Source organism: Phyllopteryx taeniolatus, chromosome 16 (assembly GCF_024500385.1).
Source record: "Phyllopteryx taeniolatus isolate TA_2022b chromosome 16, UOR_Ptae_1.2, whole genome shotgun sequence".
In the NCBI taxonomy this organism is placed as follows: Eukaryota; Metazoa; Chordata; class Actinopteri; order Syngnathiformes; family Syngnathidae; genus Phyllopteryx; species Phyllopteryx taeniolatus.
Genome location: NC_084517.1, coordinates 6,016,050 through 6,041,692, shown reverse-complemented (window position 1 = coordinate 6,041,692; position 25,643 = coordinate 6,016,050). Strand labels below are relative to the sequence as shown.

Below are 25,643 nucleotides of genomic sequence, written 5' to 3'. Positions count from 1 at the left end.
ATTGAAAGAAAATAAAAGTGCGGGAGCTTGACCAACGTGCATGTGTAACAGCGCAACATCTGTGTAATACTGTGAATGTGAAGTTTCGTGGAAAATCCAAGCTTCTTGAAATGGGTCTAAAAAGTCTAAAAAGCGCCTTACAGTGATATTGACTACGCTGTTTTCAAATATAGAGCGTAAAAGTCCCAAATTGTCCAACGCCGAAGTCAAGCACCAACACTTGAAAAATCTCTTTTGTCCAATAACAAAGCATTCGTACTTCATTAAGTCCCACCGCTGCTGGCCTGAGGTCATTCACGACACGTGGGTCAAACTCAAGGCACGGGGGCCAAATCTGGCCCGCCAAGTCATTTCATGTGGCCCGCGAAAGCAAATCATCTGTGATTATCGCTCAAATTCTCGTCAAATAATAACAACAAGTAGTAGCCTTGAGAGTAGTTTCATTTTTTTCCGTCAAAAAAATCTAAATGAATCCAGTGGGCGGAAGTTCAATGAAAGTGGATGTTGTCATCGGTGTTTCTAGCTCGATTTTAGTTGTGCTCAAACATCACGAAATTGAATCTCAGCACCCCTCAAATTTGAGAGGCTGTGTGTGTGTATATATATATATATATATATATAAACTGCATGCCACTTTTAAACACACTGGAAACATGTATAACCATGCAGTACTTGGTTGAAACGTTAATAATTGCCAACCCCTTGCCTCAAAAATACTTGGTTCCGCTTTGTTTCTACCATACGAATTTAGATCTCAACAGGGGCCAAAAGAGTATTGGGACCTTTCAAAATGGCTTCCTTATGGAATCTGATGAATGCTCAACAGCTGACGGCACGGTGAGCGACCGGTTAGCACGTCTGCCTCCCAGTTCTGAGGACCCGGGTTCAAATCTGGCCTCGCCCGTGTGGAGTTTGCATGTCCTCCCCGCGCCTGCGTGGCTTTTCTCCGGGCGCTCCGCTTTCCTCCCACATCCCCAAAACATGCGTGCTAGGTTGATTGAAGACTCTAAATTGCACGTAGGTGCGAATGGTTGTTTGTTCGTATATGCCCCGCGATTGGCTGGCGACCGGTTCAGGGTGTACCCCGCCTCTCGCCCGCGACCCGAGTGAGGAGAAGCGGTACAGACGACGGACGGATGGATGGATGGATGGATGGACTTTACTGAGTTTGTCCAAGTCTGCATGAAATCCCGCTCGAGTGCAATTTGAAATTGATACACGGTATGTTCGTGTATGACCTATGGACGAAAGAACGAGATCCCGGATACGAGCGGCCCGAATGAGTTTCCTCCGCAGGGTGTCCGGGCTCTCCCTTAGATCCCCCCGGAAGAGCCGGATGAAGTGGCTGGGGAGAGGGAAGTCCGGGCGTCCCCGCTGAAGCTGCTGCCCCCCCCCCCGCCCCCGCGACCCGACCTCGGAGAAGCGGTAGAAAATGAATGGATGGATATGTTAGTGTAGTTTTGCGGCGGTTTTTGGTTTTACGATAATTAAGGTGAGTTTTAAAAAATACAGTAACTCCGACGTCGACCACAATCGCACGATGCAGGGAAAACTACAATGAATAAATCATCGCAGAATTGACAGAAAAGCCTCAGCTGCGTCCACGTGAGGTCAAGGTGAAAAGGTCACGGAAAAAGGATCTTCGGGATGGCTGTTTTTATTTGGCTGCGAAATTCGCTCCCGGAAGCGAGCGTGTTCGCCTCGTGTGACATGGGCGAGTGCAAGCGAGGGGCCCACGTGACCCCTGACCCCCAGATGCGTCCGCACCCGTTACATAAGACGCGGGAGAGGGAGAGGCTGCGCGCGGGCACAGCTGCCCCATCCTATCTCTTTAAATGCGCGCGTGTTGGGGGAGACATGACGCGGGCGCTGTCGTGTTGCGCCGGAGGACGATCGCGCCGCTCGCTCGCCGCTCGTCCACCTGCGTGTGAGCGCTTCTCGCTTCGGCAGCCATCGAGAGGAAAGAGCGAGGGTCATGGACTGAAAGCCACCTGAGAGGTGAGGGGGGCGCGTGGCGGATGGGCGGTGGCCGGGACGGGTGAAGCGGTGCTCGGTTGCGGCGGCGGCGGCGGCAGCATCCGATCGCGCTCGGGGAGGGGGTGGGGGGGTGCTCGGGGGGCTTTGTGTGCATCCTTCGGCACAGCTGCGGATTATTAACTAACGTCATGACGTCAGCGTCTGCGAGTGACGTGCCATTTTGTGCACTGGGATTTCGTTTTGCGGCATCTGGAGAAACGCTCGCGTTCATTGCGATCGATGTCATTTCGCCATTTGAGGCCGCTGCGGCAGCGCCGCTCACATTCGCCGCCGCCGCCGCCGCCGCCGCCGGGCCTCCGCGTTAACGTGGGCATTTGAATTGGGCAGCGAATGGGCGACATGGCGGGTTTGTGTTCGGGATGCGTTCAACACGTTTTCACAGGCCACGCCCTCTTTATTGTATTCGACTGGTTTCAAATTGGAACGCTGCGGTGCGACTACAACAAACGTCCTCCGACGACCTCACGGCGAATTGCAGGACGTGTTCTTTCTCCCTCCCGTGAAATTTGTTCTCGCCCAAAATGCAAAAAGGGATTCCTGTTGCTCCTGCTTTTTTGTCTTCTTCGCCCCCGATCACCAATTTACATATCAAATATTACAGATAAGGAATGTGTACTCGTATTTCTTGAGATGGATCGCAGCCATATTTTCCATCGGACTCGTTTTCCTCAAAACGTAACCAAAAAAATATCAACTTCTTCCCAAAAGGTTTGTCCCTCCATTGCGGAGTGAGCCGTCCAGAACCACCGCTAACTGGGATCTTTCCACCGCGCTACGGTTACGGTGGTCAACCCGGTCGACATTTGGGCCCACGCGTGACCGACGGGCACCCGAGAAACCAAATCTGGGATTTGGAGTAACGACGTACAGTCGCGGAGACGTATACGCTGCTGCATTTTCGGCAAACCGCGCGGGTTTGATTGGCGGCCAGCGTTCCGATACTCAGCCGCTGCCGGTCCCGAGCCCGGATAACAAAGGTCAGGGAGGTCATCCGGTGTCAAAACCGCCGCGATAAATCACGCGAGCGACTAACTGTGGCAACCCCTGATGGGATAAGCCGAAGGTCACGACGACAACAACAACAACATTGAAAACAACAACAATAACAAGATTGCGGAGGGCTCCGAAGTTGGAATTTTTTTTTTCTCTGGGCTCCAAATCCCTGGCAGAGCTCCCGGGGCACATGCGTGACCAAGGGATAACCCATTTAACATTTGCTGACAATCCATATAATGGTGCAGATAAAGGCTGAATTAATTTTCGCCGTTTGAGTCACTATGGCAATTATGAATCATAAATGGAAACACCCAGCAGTTCGTCATCCTCCGTGAACCAGAAAGTAGTCCGACACAGCGGACATTTTATGACCTGCACAGGCACAAAACAAACGAAATTCTTAGTTTGTGCTCTCCTGTCTGTCCGTTTACTATCAAATGAAGCTGTTGTCCATCCATCCATCCATTTTCTGAGCCGCTTCTCCTCGCGCGGGTCGCCTATCCCAGCTAACTTCGGGCGAGAGGCGGGCTACGCCCTGAAGCGGTCGCCAGCCAATCGCAGGGCACATAGAAACAAAGAACCTTTCGCACCTACGGGCAATTTAGAGTCTTCAATCAACGTAGCGCGCATGTTTTGGGGATGTGGGAGGAAAGAGGAGTGCCCGGAGAAAAGCCACGCAGGCACGGGGAGAACCCGGGGATTGAACCCCATTTAGGCCATATAGAGTTTGTTTACAAGTGAAGGAAAAATACAAATAAACACATGGCAGCAACCTGCGGAGGGATGAACTTGAATGGCATTATCGGCATTAGATCCACCTATCAAGTCCAAATCCTTCGAAACCTCGAGTGACTCGTCAACTAGTCCGCAGTAAAATACTTTCTTTTAATAGTATGTTGTATTCTTATAGACAGTATAATATATAGCCCGTAAGCAATCGGTTAACAACAAGCCTGCGTTGCTTCATGCCGAGTATGAAGAGTCCGCCTGTTCCGGAATGTTGGTCGTCCTCTGATTTGTTTACATGTGGTATTCATTGTTGTGATTGTGTGCACTCAGCACTATAGCTCTCGTTTTGGTTTTGTAGAGCTGGTTAAGTGTATACTACAGATTCTAAGACCCTCACAGCTGAGAGGTTCACTAATGTTGTCCTCGTGCTTGCATGGGTTTACTTGGGTTACTCCGGCTTCCACCCACATTGAAAAAAAAAAACAACCCAAAAACATGCGACGATTAATCGATCGATCCACAACTACCCGGTAATGATGAATCATAAACTGAACACGTATTCCTTCATGCATTGGGGAGATTCCGGGTGTGTTTTGGCAAACTTTGACTCTTTGGTCATAATTAAAAGGTAAATATATGACTATAGCTTGGTAGATAAATGGTGTGAATGTTAGTGTGAATGGTTGTTTGTCTGTATATGGCCTGCGATTGACTGGCCACCAGTTCGGGGTCTTGCCCAAAAGTCAGCTCGGAGAATGGCCAGCTAATAAGGGCAAGCACGTCACGGATGGATAACTGTAGCATCGATATCTGATACATAGACACATACACTCTGCCATTTATCTCACGTAACGCATAATCCCGACTGATATAGCTTCAAGCTTTTCACGACATCACTTTGATGCCAGATTGCGAAGGCTTTGTAAGCTATGTTGATGTGCGGCGCTCTCTGCTAGCGCCATAATACAGACAGTTCGAGACCCGCGCGATCTGCCTCGCTCCTCTCCCATAATGCATCTGGGGCCCTATTGTGCCAGTGATCGCTTGTTTCAAGGCCTTTCTTCATAGAGAGCGTACCCGTTCCAAAGGCTCTGATTCAGGCTTTGCACTATGCCACAACGGAAAAAACATTTGAATACGAGGGAATAAGATGGTTAAATGCATGAAGAAGAGGTCGGTGGTTGCGATGTACGTAAATAATCCTCAGTGTTTAGGATTCAGTGTGTGTGGGTGCCTGCAAACCAGTCTGTTTCTTGAACGCATCGCAGGAAGACCCATTAGCAAATATTGAATAGGCGGTTAGTTTGACAAGCAGCCTGTGTTCTCTGCTATTGTCCGTTGGGAGAAGCCTTCACTGCCGTTCTTTGCATTTCGGATCAAACGACTGGTATGGAAGCATCCGCATTACTCTATTTGGGGTTAAACATTGTTTACAAGCTCGCAGTGTCGTTTCCCCTAATGTGGCCAAAGCCGCCTCTGTCGTCGAAAAGAACACGGATTGGTCAGCTCATCTTTTGACCGACCGTTGGAACAAAGAAAGATTCCTGATGTATTACATATTGCGATCTAATGGCTTAAAGATGAGGACGGGGGAATCCAGGATGGGAACCTTCGTGGTGTACGGAGCAAAAAACACAAAAGAAACACGGACGTACAGTTCTTCGAAAATGTTATTCCGCCACCTGAGGCTCAGATTTGCCCTCTAAATCCTCATTCATTATTTGTGTTCACAGTAAAGAGCGACTTCCGAATCAGAATCAAATGGGGGCACACCTCGTATTATTCGGAAATAAAAACATGTCATAGTCTAACAATACAATAAGATGATTTAAAAACTATCTACTGAACCGGAAAGAGAGTATGCTGGCGCATTTTGGCTGCAGCGTTTTTAGTTCAAAATGGCTTACGTTAACCAGGATCCCTCGCAGTGCCATGGCCGAAAGTACAACCCCAATTCCAATGAAGCTGGGACGTTGTGTTAAACATGAATAAAAACAGAATGCAGTGATTTGCAAATCATGTTCAGCCTGTGTTTAATTGAATACACTACATAGACAAGATATTTAATGTTCAAATTACACAATGTGAAATTCATACTTACTGTATATCAAAATGTATATATACAGTTATATTTAGAAATGCACATAGATTGGACATTATGGAATAATATGAACTTCCAAATATGTAATAAAATATAAAACAAGTACATTCCATATCGCTAAAGTTAGAGATTAGGATTCCCAAAACGATTTAGAAAAATGATCATGAAACTTTTCCTTTTCGCTTTTGCGAATGCAGTGCATCAAGGCCCCTTTCAGAAGCGAACGAGCGCATTTTGAATGTGATTACACAAGGAGAGAGGCTGCTGTGAGAGCGACTCTATTGACTTTGTATAATTACCCGAGTTGAGCGCATATTCTTCAGCTCGGCTCATTGCTGCGCATTGCACATTTGAACACGTTCGACATCACTTCACGCACATGAATGACCCGGCGGGCTCATTAGCGCGGCAGGAATCCAAAGATATAGAACATGGCGGAATGGCTGTGTTTCACAGGGGCAAATTCATGCATGTGTTTTCAATGTGCTGTGTGTATCATCTTGAGGAGACTGACTATCCAAAACATGTCGAGTCACCTTTTATGTTACATAATGTTTCAAGGTCCCATGGTTCATAATCTTTGATATCTTTTAATCAGGTTTACAAGATCATTTGGGTGGGAAATGCCCAGAGTGTCCTTTTTCACCTTATTTTAGTTGGTCTTTTGCACCTGGCAATTGAGTTGGCCGGATTTCTCATTCATATTCGATATGTGGCGGCACGGTATGCAACTGGTTAGCACATCCGCCTCCCAGTTCTGAGGACCCGGGTTCAAATCCGACCTCGCCTGTGTGGAGTTTGCATGGTCTCCCAATGCCTGCGTGGGTTTTCTCCAGGTTCTCCGGTTTCCTCCCACATCTCAAAAACATCCATGATAGGTAAATTGAAAACTCTAAATTGCCCGTAGGTGTGAATGTGAGTGTGAATGGTTGTTTGTTTAGATGTGCCCTGCGATTACCTGGCGACCGGTTCAGGGTGTATCCCGCCTCTCGCCCAAAGTCAGCTGGGATAGGCCCCTGACCCGAGTGAGGATAAGCACTACAGAAAACCGATGGGTGGATTTGAGATGTAAGAGAAGCTTTGCTTTGATTGGACGGCTGTTATTGTTTATGTCAATACGGTCAATGGAAAACAGCTTTGCTCTGATAGGCCCTTGGCAAGCATTCATAGCAAACTTTGCATCCTTCGCAATGTTGGCAACAATGACCACAAGCTTTGCTATTTCATCCACAGTTACATTAGAAACGATATAGTTAAGTATTGTGGGAAACATAACACACACACACACATATATATATATATATACTTTATCTACTGCATTTGTATGGCTCGGTGGTGGCTGAGACTCGCTGGCGTAAAACCCAGAAATGCAGTGTTGCTGTTCAGCTGAGTTGAGTGGGTGGGTGGGTACCAACCACAAAGTGGGAAGGTACTTGCATAATGACTAACTATTGATGCCACAAACACACAGAAATGTGATGCGCTTGTTTTGCAAGCATTATGCCATTTACGGTCTGTTGCATTCAATCGACAAACCGCGTCGATGTCAAATTGAAATCATGTCACAGACTCATTTTGAACTACGTTAAGCATGAAACAGACCAAAAAAAAAAGTTTTATTTCGGTGGCATGGGACCTTTAAACACCGAGTACTGACCAACAGCACAATGTTCTTCTTCGTTTCCCAGTTCGCAAACAGAATACAGCATATGACCCACGTTTGTGTTTTAGGAATCTTGGGCTCTGAATGAAATGGAAAATTGGAAAATCCAAGACATCCATGTGACGTGAGCTCGTGATTATGGAGATCCCGGCACTGGATGAATAACCCGGACAGAAATGAATCATGGAAGTCAGATGGAAAATGAGTTATTCATACAGCTCCACTTGACAGCCCGGGCCGAATGATCCTGTTAACTGACTGAAGCCTTTGCAGCGAAGCAAGCGCACGTCACCGGCAGTGCCGCCGAGCTGGAACGAAAGAGTTGTTTAGGTAACTCCGGACTCGGCGATAGTGCTCCTCTGCAGTTACAGTATGTCGAGATCAGCGAGAGTGATTCATCAGGGGAGGCCAACCTGTTGCAACACAGCGCGTGAATGTGCACGGAGCTTCTCAAACGTTTTCCTCAGAGGCCCACGTTAATTATGCCGCGGTCTCTTTGACATTCTGTGACTTTAATTGATGAAACAAACTCAAACCAGTCCATTAAGCAATTATATGGAGTTTTGATACATACTGAATTATGCTTCTTTTGAAAAACTGCTATGTTAAAGGTAACAATACAAATCGTTTTGGGGAAGCTCCATAGGCCTCTAGAATAGATCCGATCCCTGCACTGAACAGCAGCCAGAACACATTTCCACATTCAGGAATAAGACAAGCGGAATCTGTAAACTGAGAGATATTGTCACGAATCAGACCTCAGCAAGAAGCAGAAAGTGGCAAAAACAAATTTGCTTTCTGAAACGGAATTATTTCTGATTGACTGATGATTAATGAAGAGACATTGTGGTACTATTTTTAACTGTGAATAATCTAAGCTCCATATAAAATGTAGTGACGTCTGGTGTCATACAAAATAGATTGTAGCTGTTTAAAGTTCCCCCACGTGGTTTGTCCCAGTCGCATTGCCCCCCGACACACTTTTTAAACACAAACACTCTTCACCTTCTTTTTAACAGCATTGTGATCTGTGTTGAATTTTGAGTATACCCCGTGGGCCACTAAAAATGGACGGCGGCTAGACTTTGGGCACCCCTGTTCTTGAATACTATTACTACACATTGAAAAGATGATGCTGTGAACGATGAATACCTTCAGACTGCACTAAGACTCAAAATGTTGACTCAAAAAAAAAAAAAATAATAATAATAATAATAACTTGACAACGTAATACTGCACCTACACCTCGGCAAGTTTCTGGTGGCTAGACTGGGTGAAGATCTGTCACTTTCTAGTGGCGCCCGGAGTAAGTACCCTGTCTGAAAAATGATCATGTCCAAACCAAAAGGTAAGCAGAGCTGCATTAAGCTTTGTTCGATGCACAGATTTGCCTTAGCTAACAGCATTTGCTTCTGGTTGTTCGCTGAAGTTGTCAATCGGGTGAGTGTATTTTTGTTTGGCAATATGTGGGTGGGCTGCATGCACCACATACACAGATCGGCACACTGATTGCCAAGTGTAATCGGGCAGCTCGGTGAGGAAGCACCGAGTCCACGAGTGCTGTCTTTATGGGGGCTGACTTGTGCCTCGCAACTGCCACTCGCTTTTTTAGACTCCGGGCGCAACAAATAGCGAGCCCCTTGCTCTGCCCCTAGTTGTCATAGTAATGATAGCCTTGCCCGGCACTGGCCCCACAGAATAGTGGGCGGGCTCTGTGGTAGTGGATCTTTTGCATGAGACAGGACCACCCCTTGAGCAAATGACAATTTCAGCAAGGCGACAAGAGTGGGCGTCAAGTGAAATACAGTGCTTGATCTTTGGGATATTTTGACAAAAGCATGTTGCAGACATGCTAGAAACGGTATAAAATTGTGGAACCATGCGGCTGCGTTGTTGGAAGTGTGATTAGAGGGGGCCTCCCTAGCATTGGTATTACAACGATGTTAGGATTAATGACTCAAGTGGCCTACCGGTTAGCGTGTCTGCTTCACAGTTTTGACGTCCGGTGTTCAAATGTATTGGCTGACGGCGAGCCCGGCGCGCACCCCGCCTCTGCTCCAAAGTCAGCTTGGAACGGCTCCAGCTCACCCGGGAACCTAATGAGGGCAAGCGGTATAGAAAATGCACAGATGGAAGAATCAAGAGGGCCTCTTCTGTTTGCAGCCAAGTAACGCTCTCATGTTTTCCTCAGCTGCTTTAAGATACAATTAATTAACAATTCAATCATTGATCATAACGACCTGAATTGCATCTTGATCGGCAAGCTCTGTTTGCGAGTTGAGTTTTGCACATGAGCACGTGACGAGACTTATTCCTTTCAGTCCAAATGTAATCAATGGACCACAGGAAAAGCTCAGAAAAAGAAACTCTTCCAGAATGTGTGTATTGATTTGCAAGCAAGGCAAAAGCTATGTATTAATGATAGAAATGTGTTGCTAAAATATACATGAAACCTTTCTTCCTTCACCGAGGCATTTAGCTTTACAGATAAAACTGTATTTTGCATCCCATTGTTTATCATGGACCAGGTATTGTTATTTTTACAGCATGTTCATTCTCTGTTCATACATTTACTTGTTTACTTGTTTTAGATCTCCTTAGATTCATCATGTCAAATTTGTGATAGCACTTCATTGCTCTGAAATATGTCTGCCTTTTTTTTTTTTTGAAACACTTCACAGCGCTAGCTGTAGCCGGTCTAGCCGAAAGAATTGTTGTATTACGTAATGGAGGAACCTGGTGATGCTGCAGCGGAGGCAGAGCAAGGCACCATCTGTTTAGGGACCGGCAGGAAATTCTGCAAAGGTCGGAAGGAGCTCGTGTTAAAGAACTGATAGCATGGACGTGTACGTGGATGTGGCATGCGCTTTTGGCAAAGTAGGGCAGAAGGATGCTGTCGTGTGTGAAGCCCTAAAGTCAGGGTGTTACGTAAGTGATCAGTTGGAGCCTCCTGCTGCTGACGCAGAGAGAACAGCCGAGATGAGGCCACGGGCGGCGGATTGTTTACTCTCAAGTGTTTTCATTTGAACGCGGCGTCCAGCTCCCGTCCGTGAGCACGTTCAAACAGTGTGACGAAAGCGTCGACACTTCGCTCGTCATAAATGAACAAATAAGTCATAGTGTAATCACGATAGAATTATAATACAGTACCGCGCAAGTCTGTCTGTCTGCCGGCCTGTCCGTCCTTCTATGGGCTGCATTGTCCAAAAGTTCGGAATCTATTTTTGAACATCCATCCGTCCGTCTGTTCTCTGAGCCGCTTCTCCTCACCGGGGTGGCGGGAGTGCTGGAGCCTATCCCAGCTGTCATCGGGGTACACCTCGAACCGGTTGCCAGCCAATCGCAGGGCACATACAAGCAAGCAAACCATTCGCATCTTCAATGAACCTAGCATGCATGTTTTGGGGATGTGGGAGGAAACTGGAGCGGACCACGTAAGCACGGGGGAGAACATGCAAACTCCACACAGGCGAGGCCGGGGATTGAACCCCGGTCCTCAGAACTGTGAAGCAGACGCTCTAACCAGTCGAACCGTGCTGCTTATTTTTGAACATAGCAGTTATAATTCCTTCAATATTTCTTTTGTCAATGAAGTGATGTGTGTGTGTGTGTGTGTGTGTGCGTAATTGTATTCGAGATCCAAAACATGGGGCAAAAAATATCGGGCGTGCCGGAGCCCATCGCAGCTATCATCGGGCAGGAGGCGGGGCGCACCCCGAACTGGTTGCCAGCCAATCGCTGGGCACATTCGAGAACCTAAATGTCAAAATGCAAAACCTAAATGTTCACAACATCGTTTTTGATGTGTAGATTTCGAGCACGGACTCGCTGATGACAATTCAGCGGAGTTCTGTCATTCTAGTTTGGTTTGTGTGGTCTTAATATGGCATATGTCGCTTCCCCCCCAGGTTCCCAATGTTGAACATGTCCACCCCCAGTGAGCTGAAGTCTCCCTGCGTGACTCGCAACGGCATGGTGAAGCTGCCCCCCAGCCAGCCCAACGGCCTGGGCAGTGCCAGCATCACCAAGGGCACCCCTGCTGCCAAGAACCGCCTGTGCCAGTCCTCCTCGGTTCCCACCATTCTGCCTCCTCCGCCGTCCTCCCTTCCCTACCACCACCACCACCACCCGGACAACGCAGTCATGCCGCATTCGGCGGCCTCCATTCTCGGTTGTGACCTGGAACCTGGGAAGCAGCTCGTAGGCCTGAAACCATCCCTGCGCCAACTACCCCTGCTTACTCTACCCAAACCCATTCTACTGGAGCGCCAGCTCGTCCTGGATGAGAAGCTGCTCAACCGACTGCTCTGGTACTTCACCGCAGCCGAAAAGTGCGTGCTGGCGCAGGTATGCAAGACGTGGCGTAAGGTGCTGTACCAGCCCAAGTTCTGGGAAGGTGTGACACCCATACTGCATGCCAAGGAGCTTTACACCCTGTTGCCCAATGGAGACAAGGAGTTTGTCAGTCTGCAGGCCTTCGCCCTGCGTGGCTTCCAGTCTTTTTGCTTAGTTGGCGTGTCAGACCTGGACATTTGTGAGTTCATTGACAACTACCCGCTCTCCAAGAAGGGTGTTCGGTCAGTCAGCCTCAAGAGGTCCACCATCACGGATGCTGGATTAGAGGTGAGTCACTTTCTTCTTTAAAAAAAGACCCCGCCGTATTCCCGTGTTATTCGAGCCCTGTCGCGAAGTAACTGATGGCCACCCCCAAAACATTTACAATTGGCTATAAAAGCTACAAGATGGCGACAGAGCACAATTCTTTGGTCTAAATAAAACTCCTCAACTCATTTCAACACAATTTCTTAAAACAAAGATCCCACAAGATGGTGGTTAAGCACTATTTTTGCCTAACTGAAGCTCAACTGGCGGCACGGTGGGTGACTGGTTTAGAGCGTCTGCCTCACAGTTGCGAGGACCGGGGGTCAATCCCGGAGTTTGCATGTTCTCCCCGTGGTTTTCTCCAGGCTCTCCGGTTTCCTCCCACATCCCAAAAACATGCAGGGTAGGTCGATTGAAGACTCTGAATGTGAGTGCGAATGCTTGTTTGTTTATGTGTGCCCTGCGATTGGTTCCTTGACACCAAAATGTCACAAGATCATACTTTTATTGCTTGATCCTAAGCATAAAACAGCAGATAGGTGAGTTTTTCAGCAACTAACCGAGGATAGGTTACAAAAAAATACAAAATGAGAACCTCTCGCAAATTCGAACATTTTCCTTTCTTTCATTTGTAATAATGAATCGCTGATTCTTTGGGCGCCACAGAGTTGTTGTGCGTTCCAGATTCGAAGCTCCTGTGTGAAACTTTTACACCGCCTTCCTTCCACATTGCAGAAAATGCATGTTAGCTTCATTGAAGACTCTAAATTGTCCATAGGTGAGAACGTGAGTGTGAATGTGCCCTGCAATTTGCCCAAAGAGGATCATAAAACATCAACGTGCAACTAATACGATAGCGCAAACTGACGTGACATCACACGTGGTCGGCAAACAAAAACATGCGCTGGCTTTTTACACAAATAGAATGGCACCTTTAGACATTTACACACAATTATAAATGTTGGGAAATACATGCATATTTATATCGGCAAAGTAGGCTACACAGACTATGAGGAGCCGTATCGGGAGAAAAGCAGAAACATACTTTCAGTTCGACTTTGGACTTTGCTCAAGGTGCCTTCCAGCACCGCAAATAAAACAGGACAAATCAAATGCAAGCAAACACTATAAATACAGTAAACTAAAACAACAACAACATTTCACCAGCTAGTGCTAAAGTAACATTTTATTTGCGCTGGCCTCAGTACAAAAACACCAAAAAGCCGATATTTTCAGTGACGGACGGAGGGTTAGGGTCCCCCCAACAAATTTGTGAATGTCATACCGTGAATATGTGGGGGCTCACTGTATAAGGAAAAGTTCATCGCTCCTAATAGTAAAACAGTGAAAGCAATCAAATGTCACTTGTCACTTTGATGAGAAGTGATGCGTGCAGCAACAAGCATGCAGAGGGAGAAAAATGTATCGTATTGAGATCAAGCGAATTGTCGATAGGGTCACTGTGCCAACCTGAGCGAAATAAGACCTAAAGCGATCAAATCCCATGTTGCTGTGGTCAGTGGTGTCAAAGGTCGCGCTCCCGACTGTTAGCTTGAAGTTCAAATGAACTCATGCGCAGTATTATTATGTTACGCAGAAGGGGAGCTGATTGACTTTAGCGATGGGAAGCGTGGCTCATTTTTGGAAAGTTCCGCAAAAAACGAGTGCGTTTGTGTGGATATTTTGTTACGAGGCTTCATCAATGACGGCGTTACAAAAGAGACGCGATCTTTCTTTTCGAGGTGTATTTTTTTTTATACCGTGTTGTCATATCCCATTGCTATGTACAAAAGCCGGTGAGTGTTTCTCAGATGGCTTCTCATACCTGCTAGGCAAGGGTGCTATTCTGGGATGAGTGGATGGTTGCCATGGCGAAAGCTGGAACTGTTGACTGCATGAGCTACAGTATACATGGGCTCTCCTGCTGTGGGTGCTGAAATTTTACCAATTGATTGCCCCTTACACTACATATGTCGTTTGACAGCATAATGGTGTGCGTGCGTGCGTGTGTGTGTCAGACACGTTTTAATATTTGAAAACGGATTTTGAAATGTTTGTTATCCAATTCACATTTATTCTATATAATCACCACTATACATAAAGTGTGTATATTTATTCATTTATGTATTTATATTTATATTAGCGCCTGCCACGACAGAAAATCGAAAACATCAGTAAAAGCGGTGGAATGAAAACTGACAAAAGAACTTCAAATGCTTTTATATACATTTTTATTCATTCAAAACATTCTATATATTATTTTGCCCTGCGACTTACTGGCGACCAGTTCAGGGTGTAGTCCGCCTTTCGCCCGAAGTCAGCTGGGATAGGCTCCGGGCGCCCCGCGACGCTAACCAGGATAAACGGTGCTGAAAATGGATGGATGTGTGTGTGTGTGTGTGTGTGTGTGTGTGTGTGTGTGTGTGTGTGCTTGAAAGAGAGAGCAAGCGAGAGAGAGAGAGAGAGAGAGACAGTAGATTCTAATTTTACACTTGAGACTATGTGAGTCCCAAATGTTTTTACAACAATGTATTTTCCCAAAAACGTTAGTATTGTTGATGTTTTTTTTTATGCCACTGATATAATGATAATAGATCATAATAAAGATACACACACACTTCTGACAAATTCCGCCCTCGTAATCAAACATATGAGCACAACTGTGTGATGTTCTCTCATTTACTGAATAAAAAGCAATAAGAGCAAGTAAATAAAGTGCTGAACTTGTGAAAAGTAAAGTTTTTTTCTATTTGGCAGTAATGTCTCAAACGATTTCACATAGTTTAATGTAACAAATCTCGACTGAAGCGTTTGTTTTGGTTGATAATGGTGTTTGACATATGATATGCTCCCACAGCCTTTGTGCATCTTCACTTAGCATTTTGTGACATCTTAATTCATTCGGTCGATGGCTGCGCATATATGAGCTGAGACGAATTGACGAGGAATAAGACAAATATTCTTTGTACTACTACAAGTTTTGGAAGTGTTCAATTTGTTCAAAGTCTCCCTTCCCCGACACCCTCCTCTGTTTGGGCACATGATGGGGATCCAGTTGACTCTTTTTCCTCTGTGGCCACTTACAGACCATCAGCTTGGCATTGAGCGAAAAGCACACCGCATGTAGCGTTACGGTTGGTTCGACTGCAGCGCTAACGTTAGGTTAGGAAAGTAGACTAACATTAAGCTGACGGATTTGCGCTTGGCCTTCGTCTCTCGGGTCCAGCCACGCGGTGTCACGCTTGGCCTTGCGTTTCACTCTTCTCAATTCGCCTTCGCATTTCGCAAACCGCTCTCTTGGCGCTTCTCAGTCGACCGGTAAGCGCGTTGTGTCGTCTACGCCGCTGCTGTCTTCCGTCTTCGCGGTAAACCTGACTTGCGATTTTGCTTTTCTGTTGCGCAAAATGTCAATTTCTTAATTAATTAATCTGGTCCACTGAACCACGACATGTTGCAGTTTCTTTCTACTGTAGATCAATCCAACTCGTCAATCGTTCACTTTGTCAATGACAACGTCTTACCGGGCCTTTTGTTTTGTAGGTCATGTTGGAGCAGATGCAGGGTCTCGTGCATCTGGAACTGTCGGGGTGTAACGACTTCACGGAGGCCGGCCTGTGGTCCAGCCTAAACGCCCGCTTAACGTCGCTCAGCGTCAGCGACTGCATCAACGTGGCGGATGATGCCATCGCTGCCATCTCCCAGCTCCTGCCCAATCTATCGGAGCTGAGTCTGCAGGCCTACCACGTGACTGACACAGCCATGGCCTACTTCACAGCCAAACAGGTAGGATTGGAAAAACAGCAGAAGCGCCCATGAAACCGTAAACACTGCCTACAGGAATAAAGATAGTTTGGACAATAGAGTAAACCTACTTATCATTTAAAGACCCCCGACGGGTGCGATTCCAGACAGAGGGAACAAAAAGATTTTTCGAGCTCCTTTTTTTCCCCCCCCCCCGTGCTCGCCATGATGCTTTCAGCGACATGCTATTTACGTTGAATCTGCTCGGTTCAAGTCATCTGTGTATCGGATTGATAGTTAATTCATTGCATCGCCCATGTTATTCTGTGGCGATATCAAAACGCCATAGACAGGCGAAACAGAATCAAGGTCGGGCGGCCAGATTATTGCGGGGCCCGTTAAAGCAAATGAAGTACGGCTACTTCGTGCCTCGCAGTAAATGGATTTGTGCTCTTGGTTTTGGCAGACTATCTGCCCCAAAATGATGGATTACAAGCATCGTTTTTCACCAAATCCCTTCTTACCATAGGTTGAAAAAGAATTGTACAGTTCAAATATTTGCTTGCCACTATTTTCCATGACGTCTGCTTTCCAATTCACTTTGTTGTGAAATATGAGTTGGACACCCTTTCAGAAGTCTCACAAGGTTTATGGTCACGCAAGTCAGGAAGATGAGCGTTGCGTTTGTAACTCGAACCGATAAAAAAAGAAAAAGTGATTTCTCCCTCTTTGCACTCGCTCGGTCGGTTCTCACTTTAATGAGAATAAAATGAAGTGTTGGAAGTGAACGAGCTTGACGTCTCCCATAACATTAATAGCATCTCCCCCCTCGCCCCCATACAGGGCTACACCACCCACACTCTGCGGCTTCACTCGTGTTGGGAGATCACCAATCACGGCGTGGTAAATATGGTGCACAGCCTTCCCAACCTGACAGCGCTCAGCCTCTCCGGCTGCTCCAAAATCACTGACGACGGTGTGGAGCTGGTGGCGGAGAACCTGCGGAAGCTCCGCAGCTTGGACTTGTCATGGTGCCCCCGAATCACTGACATGGCCCTGGAGTACATTGCCTGTGACCTGCATAAATTGGAGGAACTAGTCCTTGACAGGTCGGTCTGTCTATCATTTGGAATCAAAGTTACTTGAAGGCTACCCAAGCCACGTTTCCACCAGGTTGGATTATCACTGTCGGCGTTCAAATCGCTCAATTTCCAAATTGCACAATTTGGACTTTTGAAGGTTCCACTCCAATTTCTAGAAGACAAAAACAACACTCAAAAAGTACTCGTACGTATGTTTTTCGGAACCAAAGTATGAAAATACAAATATTTATCGTATGCCTTCTGAGCTCACATCCAATTTGTTTTCGTCTTTCCAAGAATGGAAGTGCAACTTCATAGTAAATTAGCTGTAAGTCAGGAATCATCCGATTTTCTTTTGCTCCGGGCACCACAGTGTGGTTAGCACGTCTGTTGAAACATTTCCGCGTAGTTTGCGTGTGCTCTGTGTGCTTGTGTAGGTTTCCCCCCCCCCTCCGCCTACATCCCCCAAACATGGTTCTTTGGTGTGAACGCTTGTTTCCGACATGTGCCTTGCAATGGACTGGCGACCAGTCCGGGGTGTACCCTGCCTATCGCTCCAGTTAGCCACACCCCTCATAAGGACTACAGGTATAGAAACGAATGGCCGGATGGATCATTTTGAGTGTCGTTTTCGTCAACGATGGCAAAACGATTTCGTTGACGGCCTTTTTTTCGTGACGATAACGTCGCGGTCGTAGCTAAACGTGCCTCTAAATTATACAAAAACACGACGAGATGTGCAAGTTTTCGTTGACAAGACAGAAAATGTTCCTGTCATGCCAAAAAAAAAAAAAGCACATTATAATTTTACTATTCTAGTAACACGGTAGTATTTTGTCAAAATTGTGTGCTGAACTTGAAACACATGATGATTTGGATTTGTTAAAAGACTAATACTTTTTGCTAAAAGAAGACTGAAACCTTTTTTACAAGTATTATCACATATAAAAATGACTCAAATGTGAGTAAAACTAAAAAGCATTTTTGTCCGAAAGACTTTGAAGCCACTGTTGCTACATTGGCAAGTGTAAAGACACTTATAATAGAAGGCACAGCCTTTTCTATTGCATATTAGTTATTCATTTAGCAGTCATATGGGAAAATAGGGGAACTCAATATTGCGAATACCATTTTTATCACAATTATGATGGCACGATCAGGCAAAAGATGACTTGCGTGACTAAATAGTTTTACTTCTTGTCCAGCTTTTTAGCTGCAATATACCACAGAATTGAAATCGTATCAGCACTCCGAGTCCTCGTTTTCTTCTTGTTTACATGGATGACTAATGTATGTAGAACTTATAATGCATTATGTCCGGCCCAATGCACTTTTATAATTGAATGACACACGCACACTTCCAGTAGATTGTAGTCACACACACGCGCGCGAAGAGGACAATATAACACCGCAACAGTCCCTCCAGATTCTTGTCATTATAACACACAGCGCCGTCGCCGGGAAGTGGTTGGGGGGGGGAGAATCCCAGTGAGAGGGGAGCTTTGTAATGGCGCTGGAGTCATCAAATGTGTACTTTCAAATGTTTTCCCGACCAATGTCAAAAAGAAGATTTATGGAAGATCGTGGTCCAAACAGTTACGTTATCTCACAAATTCATTTTGGAGCTCGGTGTGACGAAAGGGGAAAAAAAAAGTTTGTTCCAATTTCTATACCGCTTTGTCCTCATTGGGGTCACGCGTGAGATGGAGCCAATCCCAGCTGACCCTGGGCACGCTGGGCTGGTCGTCAGCAAATTGCGGGGCACTTACTGTATAGACAAACACGCATTCACACCCATGGGTGATTCCGAGTCTTCGGTGAGCCTGACATTGAAGTTTTGGGACTGTAGAAGGAATCGAACCCACGCAAGCACGAGGAGAGCGCCACACAGGAGGGCCTGAGTCGAGATTCAAACCCAGAACCTTTTGACTGAGACTGACGTGGACACAAATGCAATGAGATCAAACACCAAAGCTGCAAAAAAAACTATTTTGAAAGGCAGGTTGATTGATTTTTATTTTTTTTGAAATGCAGCTCATTGGTTTGCAGGATTGATAATGGACCTCATCGACCCTATTCAATTGTGCATAGTATATTTTCATTAGAACAAAACAGAAATTTCATGTCTCAGCGTCCGTACCGCTGACAACAAACTGATGTGAGTTGCACTTAAATTAGAATCCATTTAATTGGAGCCCATAATGGAAGACAAAGGGAACTGTGCCATCCTTTTGTGTGTTGTGCTGCTTTTAGGTGTGTACGGATCACAGACACAGGCTTGGGCTATTTGTCCACAATGTCATCGTTGCGGAGCCTCTATCTGCGCTGGTGTTGTCAGGTAACGCAAAATATACACGACATGTTCGAGAAAGCGATGAAGTCTGTGGTTCGAGCAAACTTGGGGTTCTTTTGTTATTATTGCAACCTTCAGGTGCAGGATTTCGGACTGCAGCATTTGTTCGGAATGAGGAGCCTTCGTCTACTCTCTCTGGCAGGTACAGCGACATAAGAATACGTCAGCAAAAAGGCCGCGCTCGCTAACTGCCCGACTTACGCCCCCAAAAAGTCTATGCATTTTTTTTAAAAAAACAAAAAAAAAAACAATATTAAATATTCCAGAAAAAGAAAGATTTTCTTATTTGGCGGGTTGATGAAACTGGAATTCACTTGGAACTTGCTGGATTCCGATCTCACATGACATTTCGGGCTGTGGATTTTTTTTTTTTGTGTGCTGTATAATATACAATATACTCTAGTCACACCTTTTGCCTTTGACCTTTGAGCAGTGAGGTCAAACTCATTTTTGTCACAGGTCACATAGGAAGTAGTTAGTTTCCCACAGTTTATATTCAAAGCAAATGTACACCTCGTTTTGAAATCAGAAGTCAGGGAAAATAGTGAATTCAACAATGATTTACTTTCAGGAGGGGCTTGGGTACCACAAAAATGCTCGCAATATCTAAAAAGTGAAGACAATTTGCAATTTGAAGTATTGTTTATTGCACAGTACAATTAGAATTTTGAAATAGCGACACATGAGTTGTTTTAGTAGGCCGCATACAATGACACATACACATATATGTGTGTGTGTGTGGCAAATGAGGAACCGCAAATACGGTACGTGCGTGTAGGTGTCATTTTGATGGATAACAACTGCCAATAATTCCAATGATCATATCAGTCAAGTGGATGGCTTTTGACAAGAAAACCGATGAGTGGGTCACGTCTTTCCCGTTATTGATGAAACGATATGAGAATGGCCCGTGAAACATTTGAAGTTGTACTCTCCGCTATGCCTAAACCGATGAGTGCCCTTCCTCTAGGTTGCCCCCTGCTGACCACCACCGGCCTGTCGGGCCTCATTCAGCTGCAGGATCTGGAGGAACTGGAGCTGACCAACTGCCCGGGCGCCACCGCCGAGCTCTTCAAATACTACTCGCAACACCTTCCGCGCTGCATGGTGATCGAATAAGAGCGCCGTCGCACCCTTGGCAACCCAGCGCAATACTTCAACCTTCCTCCTCTTTACTCTCCCTCACTCTTGTCAAACGCCGGCCAGGAAACAGAACACCGTTGCTCATCTTCTGGCCCCCCCCCCCCTCGCCCCACGCCCGTCTTCCTCCGCACCCCGTCGAGAGGAAGACAACGGGCGCTACGAAGAAGATGCTGAAGTGCAGCGAAAAGGCCCGGGATGACGTCTTGTCTGGCCGCCACTTTCATTTTCGAAGGGCGCAGGAGGTTTCGGACGACAAACCCGCGACGGCGTTGCAGGTCCGGCTGCGACCGAGTGGTATTAGAAAAAAAAACACAAACAATGACGTTGGTGTTGCTGTTCTGGTGGAACTCACACATGTGCTTATACACTTTAACCACACAAGACCTGAAGTAGGAACGTTTCTTTTCTTTTTCATCACTCGATGTAATATAGCTGCCCGTTTTCCCTCAAAGCTTCAGTCTTCTCTTGCTCAGACACAAACCAGCCGGTAATGAAATCCGACAGTTTCCCAATTTCTCGGATGGAACTTCTCTTTCTCTTTTTCGCCCTCTTTGTGTGTGTGTGCGCGCGCGCGTGTGTGTGTGTGTGTGTGTCTTATGAACTCATAGGTTCCGGTCTTCTTTGGAGCTACCACCACCATTTTTTTCCCCCATTTCCGTATGTTACCAGAATTTAAAAAAAAAATAATAATAATAATAATAATAATGCCATGACATTTGCAAAACAACAGTTTACATTGTCCTTTTTGTTGGACTTGCACGCTTGACCAATTAATCGTTTTTCCCCATTTGAAATTGTAGCGCTAGATAAGACGCTGTTGTACACTTCCGGCTTGTGTGTCTTGAAAGGTTGATCGCTGAGGCAGTGGAAGAGTGTGAAGAAGGAATTGGAGAAATTTGATTGCCTTGAAATGTTGAAAGTCAGACGACAAAGTTTTTGGAAACACATTGCTGGTTTTGGGTTTGTTTTTGTGCAATCGTGCGTTTCTAGAGGTGAACATGAACTGTGGTCAAATGACTTTATGAAAAGTTCGGCGATTTCAGTATTTATTACCTCCGCCTAGGAGGAGCGTTTTTTTTTGTTTTGTTTTTTGGGTGCTGTTGTTGTGTCAGCGGGCTCGCTCGCAAATTACCTGCTGCACTAAATTTGAAGAAAACGTGATTTTAAAGGCATGTCCATGAAAATATAAATGCACATTACAGACAACAGAAGCCTGTACTCTCCCAGTAGTACTGGAATATCCATAGCAAATCCACTAAATGCAAAGATGATGATAAAAATGTTCAAAGTTCCTGAAATGTTGTACAAATGTCAGCAAATTAGCTTATCCCAGAGTTATGGAAAAATCGATGGATGCCTTTATGTTTTAGCTTGGAGTCGGAAGTCATGTGTTGCTGAGTTCAGATAAACCACAATCGAAAAATGAAAACACTTACTTAAGCCCCATATTGTCAAAATCTTCAAGTCAAATCAATATTACAATTTAAAAACTACATTTAAAAATGTTAAAATGTCCTTTTAAAATGGAGTAAACTCAGGTGCCTTCTGGCTGGAAATAACACAAAGTCAAAAGATGAAGACGTTTACCGTGTTGCGTCGTTCTAAAGGATCCTGCTAACTTCTGGAAAAGAGCTTTGTGTTTGAGGCGCAGTAGCTGGAGGGGGGAAAAAAAAAAATCATAATAATAATTCTAATAATTTGGACTGACAGCCAAGCAGGTAAACGTTTGAAGTGAAGGCGTGATGGTCAGTTTTTGCAGCTTGTTGTGGGAAGGTTTCGTTAGGTACAGCGCTGTCTGTTAAAGGCCGAAAATGGAATGTTTTAGTCATTCCAACGACAGGAGGGACAACACAAAAATACATCCAATCAGCGGCTGCTTTGAACAGGATTGACATACTGTACAATGTTGATATCGTAATATGAAAAGCAGCACTGTGAGGTTTTAATCGTTGGTTAGAATTGAAATAATGGTTCTATTATTTATGAATAATAGAGAAAATATTCCTAGCACAACTTCTTAATGTGTCTCTGCTACTTTATGTCAATTCCAGCTCAAGCGTAGCCATTCACCAAATCAAAATTCACTTTTTCACTCGCTCCAAATGAAATTAGGGAATATCAATTATAGACTGAAATAAAATGATGATATTAAACCATATACGGTGGTGCCTTGAGATACGGTTGAATTTGTTCCGTACTCGTATCGCAGATCATCTTTCCCCATTCAAATTAGGGCTGCACAATATTGGGGGAAAAAATGACATTGCCATTTATCTATTTTTTAAACCTGCGATATACGTATATTGCGATGTATAAATAATATATATCAAATAAAACAGCGTTCATTCATTTTCAACATGAACTAGTTCAAAGTTCAGTTCACATACCCAAAATGAAGTAGTGCAGTTCCTAGTTGAACTTTTGTCCTTATTGTGCAAACAAAAACACGCAACGCAGTACGACATGAACGACGGTGACATCGGACGTTGATAACTCTGCATTGACTGTTTTAACAAAATCATTCGTCTATTCTTATATTACACAAAAAAAAAGGAATGAATTCCATATTGTCACAGTGTGATCGTCCAAGTGTATTAACTAAAGCATTCCGATACAAATATTTTCCTACTAATCCATTTTTACAACGATGTACTGCATTACAAAAGAACACATAGTCCCATGTCCCCGAACGCACCTCGCGCACTCACACGGCGGCCTGCCGAGTTTCATTCCCAAGAGCAAAATAGGAAATGCAGCAGGTGTCCATTTTTTCCCCCGAGTCCTCATTCATTGTTGTCATACAAGGAGATAAGTTCACTCTGGGCTGTTCCGTCTGTTGTTTGAAGCGTTGTAATTGAACGTAAACGTCAGTGCTTATCTTATTAGCATGTCCGAACAGTCACTTTTAATATTACAGTGGATTCACTGTATATTACAGTACACCAACATCGCAGCAGACTTTGCAATGTAACTATTGCGCACAGGTACATCGCCATGACGATGCTCAAAGAAAATATCGGACAGCCCTAACTGAAATGAATACAAATGTCATTAAGTGCTTCCAGGCCCCCCCTCCAAAAAAAAAAAAAAAATAATTCAAACCTTTGTAATGTGTTATTTGATAAGGAAAATAGCACCCTATTATAGTTGACATTGTTAAAAACATTTAGTAAAATGTAAATACAATGGAAAATGTAAAAAAATGAAACAGCTTGTACATCGTAAAAAAATATTATTGCAGCTCCTCCTGGTGTGCACGATTTAGCCAGAGGGCAGTATAGTACAGAAACAAACAACTGTGAGTATTGTTATATTGTCTGTCTCCAAGTGTTGCTGCACTATTTTTGTCCTCCATGGCGTTTAGCATTATGTGTTCGGATCAAAGCGGACGTGTGTGCGCTTGTTTTCTCTCTTTTATGTTGAGTTTGCGTCAAGTGGGAGTGGCATTAAACAGCTTGAAGCCTCTTTTTTTGGAACAATTGTTAACGATCTTCCTGACTTCCTGAAGCGAGTTCACCTGCCGCTATACAGCGCTTGTATCGAAAATGTTCGCTCGCGAGTCGAAGCACACGAAAAAAAGGACGGCTTGTATCTCAAGGCACCACTGTACTTGCGATTGTGTGTGAAAGAGAAATCATTTAGAAATGGTAATATACGAGCTCAACATTGGTGTAGGATTTCAAATCCAATTTACATCTTAAATCTTTGAAGCCTTATAATGACAGAGAAAACCTTCAGTGAGCTCAAATGTAACAACTTTGCAATGCAGAACAAACGCAAAAAAGCCATCTGCTCATTTGTCTGACTGTTCTTACAAAGAAAAGTATCCTCTCAACCTAAATAGTTATTTTTCTAGCATTAGTTTGATATCCAAGGGAGATTAAGATGCCCGGCAGTGAGCCACACCGCTAATTTGTTTTGGATTTGCCTCTCGTGTGTCGTCAGACGTGCTCCCCGCCGGCCGAAAGGACTGGCTGTCAGGTTGTGCCAAATCCATTTGCTGCTTTGCCTCGTACGTGGACTGTACAGGGCCGGATCGTGCATGTTTCCCAGATTTGCGGAAGGCTGTCCTTCGTCTGCTCGTTGTACATATTTATTTATCTATTTATTTCAATTCATTTTGCTCTCACCTATGTGGTTTATTTATTGAGAGAGATTGCTTCAAATTTGCAACGATTTGCCCCCCGGCCCCCGGCCCCCGGCCCCTATCATTTCAACCTCTAAAATAAATATTTGACCTCGTGTTGACATGATACATTCGTTCATTCGTGTTCTTGAATGTGGCAGGAAAAAAAATGTGATGTCTGAGATTGACCTCTGTCATGGCTAACCAATGTTTACACTATACTTCGAGTAAAATGATTAAGGGCAAGGTTTATAATTTGGTCATCTATGGAAGCTTATTAATGACAAATAAACCAAGTGTTTTAATCTTGGTCAGAACCAAACTGCGGTGTATGTTTATCACGCCATCCTTAGTAGAACAGAACATTTATGAAAGGATTTTATGAACTATTCTATATTTGCTGTTTTGATTTAGTTAACGTGTCCATCATAGTGAACACACACAAAGCTGGCATTTTTAATTTCATTCATTTCATTTGAAACAATTGAAAGCTGGGTGGGGGGGAAAAAAAAAAAAAAAAAAAAAAAGAGTATTGAAATAAAAATGTTGTAAGTCAAGTCCTAGCAGAAAAGAATTCAATGATTTAACATGCATTGTATATACAGTATAGCCTTCATTGGTTTTATATCCAAGAAAAGACGAGCAAATGATGGAAGTCGTTTCGATTGGGAAAATCAAATAGCTGAATTGGACGACCGAACACAACATTGTCTGTAATGAGCTTCCATAGGTTCGGGTGCGAGTTTACATTTCATAAATGGACACGTGCAGTCAAGGCATTTCAAATCGAAGTCCACGGTACACTACATTAGATCAGGAAACCTTTTCAAAGAGAAAATGCTTCGACTGCTGTCTACAGTCTTTGTATCCATCTGTCACCATTTTGTTATACAACCCTTGTACAGCACAACTTTCAAACGTCAAATAAATATAGACCATTTACTGATTATGAAAAGAAGGAGGCCATGTGTGAACTTTCATTGTATTGGGCTTTTGTTTTTGTCTTTTTGTTTTAGTGTGACAGCCATCGTCGCAAGGATAGTTTAAGCAGCTCGGCTGGGAATGCTCTG

General features: G+C 44.8%; 1 protein-coding gene across 3 annotated transcripts; it reads left to right on the top strand.

The window, feature by feature from the left end:
- The first annotated feature begins 1,795 nt into the window (after positions 1 to 1,795).
- Positions 1,796 to 25,531, top strand: fbxl16 (F-box and leucine-rich repeat protein 16). Of its 3 annotated transcripts, none has more exons than XM_061749834.1 (7): positions 1,796 to 1,998; positions 11,435 to 12,149; positions 15,669 to 15,911; positions 16,713 to 16,978; positions 19,205 to 19,289; positions 19,383 to 19,446; positions 20,275 to 25,531. In XM_061749834.1, the coding sequence occupies exons 2-7, from the start codon at positions 11,442 to 11,444 to the stop codon at positions 20,421 to 20,423; spliced, it is 1,515 nt and encodes a 504-aa protein (XP_061605818.1). In that variant the 5' UTR covers positions 1,796 to 1,998; positions 11,435 to 11,441; the 3' UTR covers positions 20,424 to 25,531. The 3 variants fall into 3 exon arrangements, with proteins under 3 accessions (XP_061605818.1, XP_061605817.1, XP_061605816.1); XM_061749833.1 differs by adding an exon at positions 7,595 to 7,856 and having other exon boundaries at positions 19,205 to 19,446; XM_061749832.1 differs by having other exon boundaries at positions 19,205 to 19,446.
- The last annotated feature ends 112 nt before the right edge of the window (positions 25,532 to 25,643 follow it).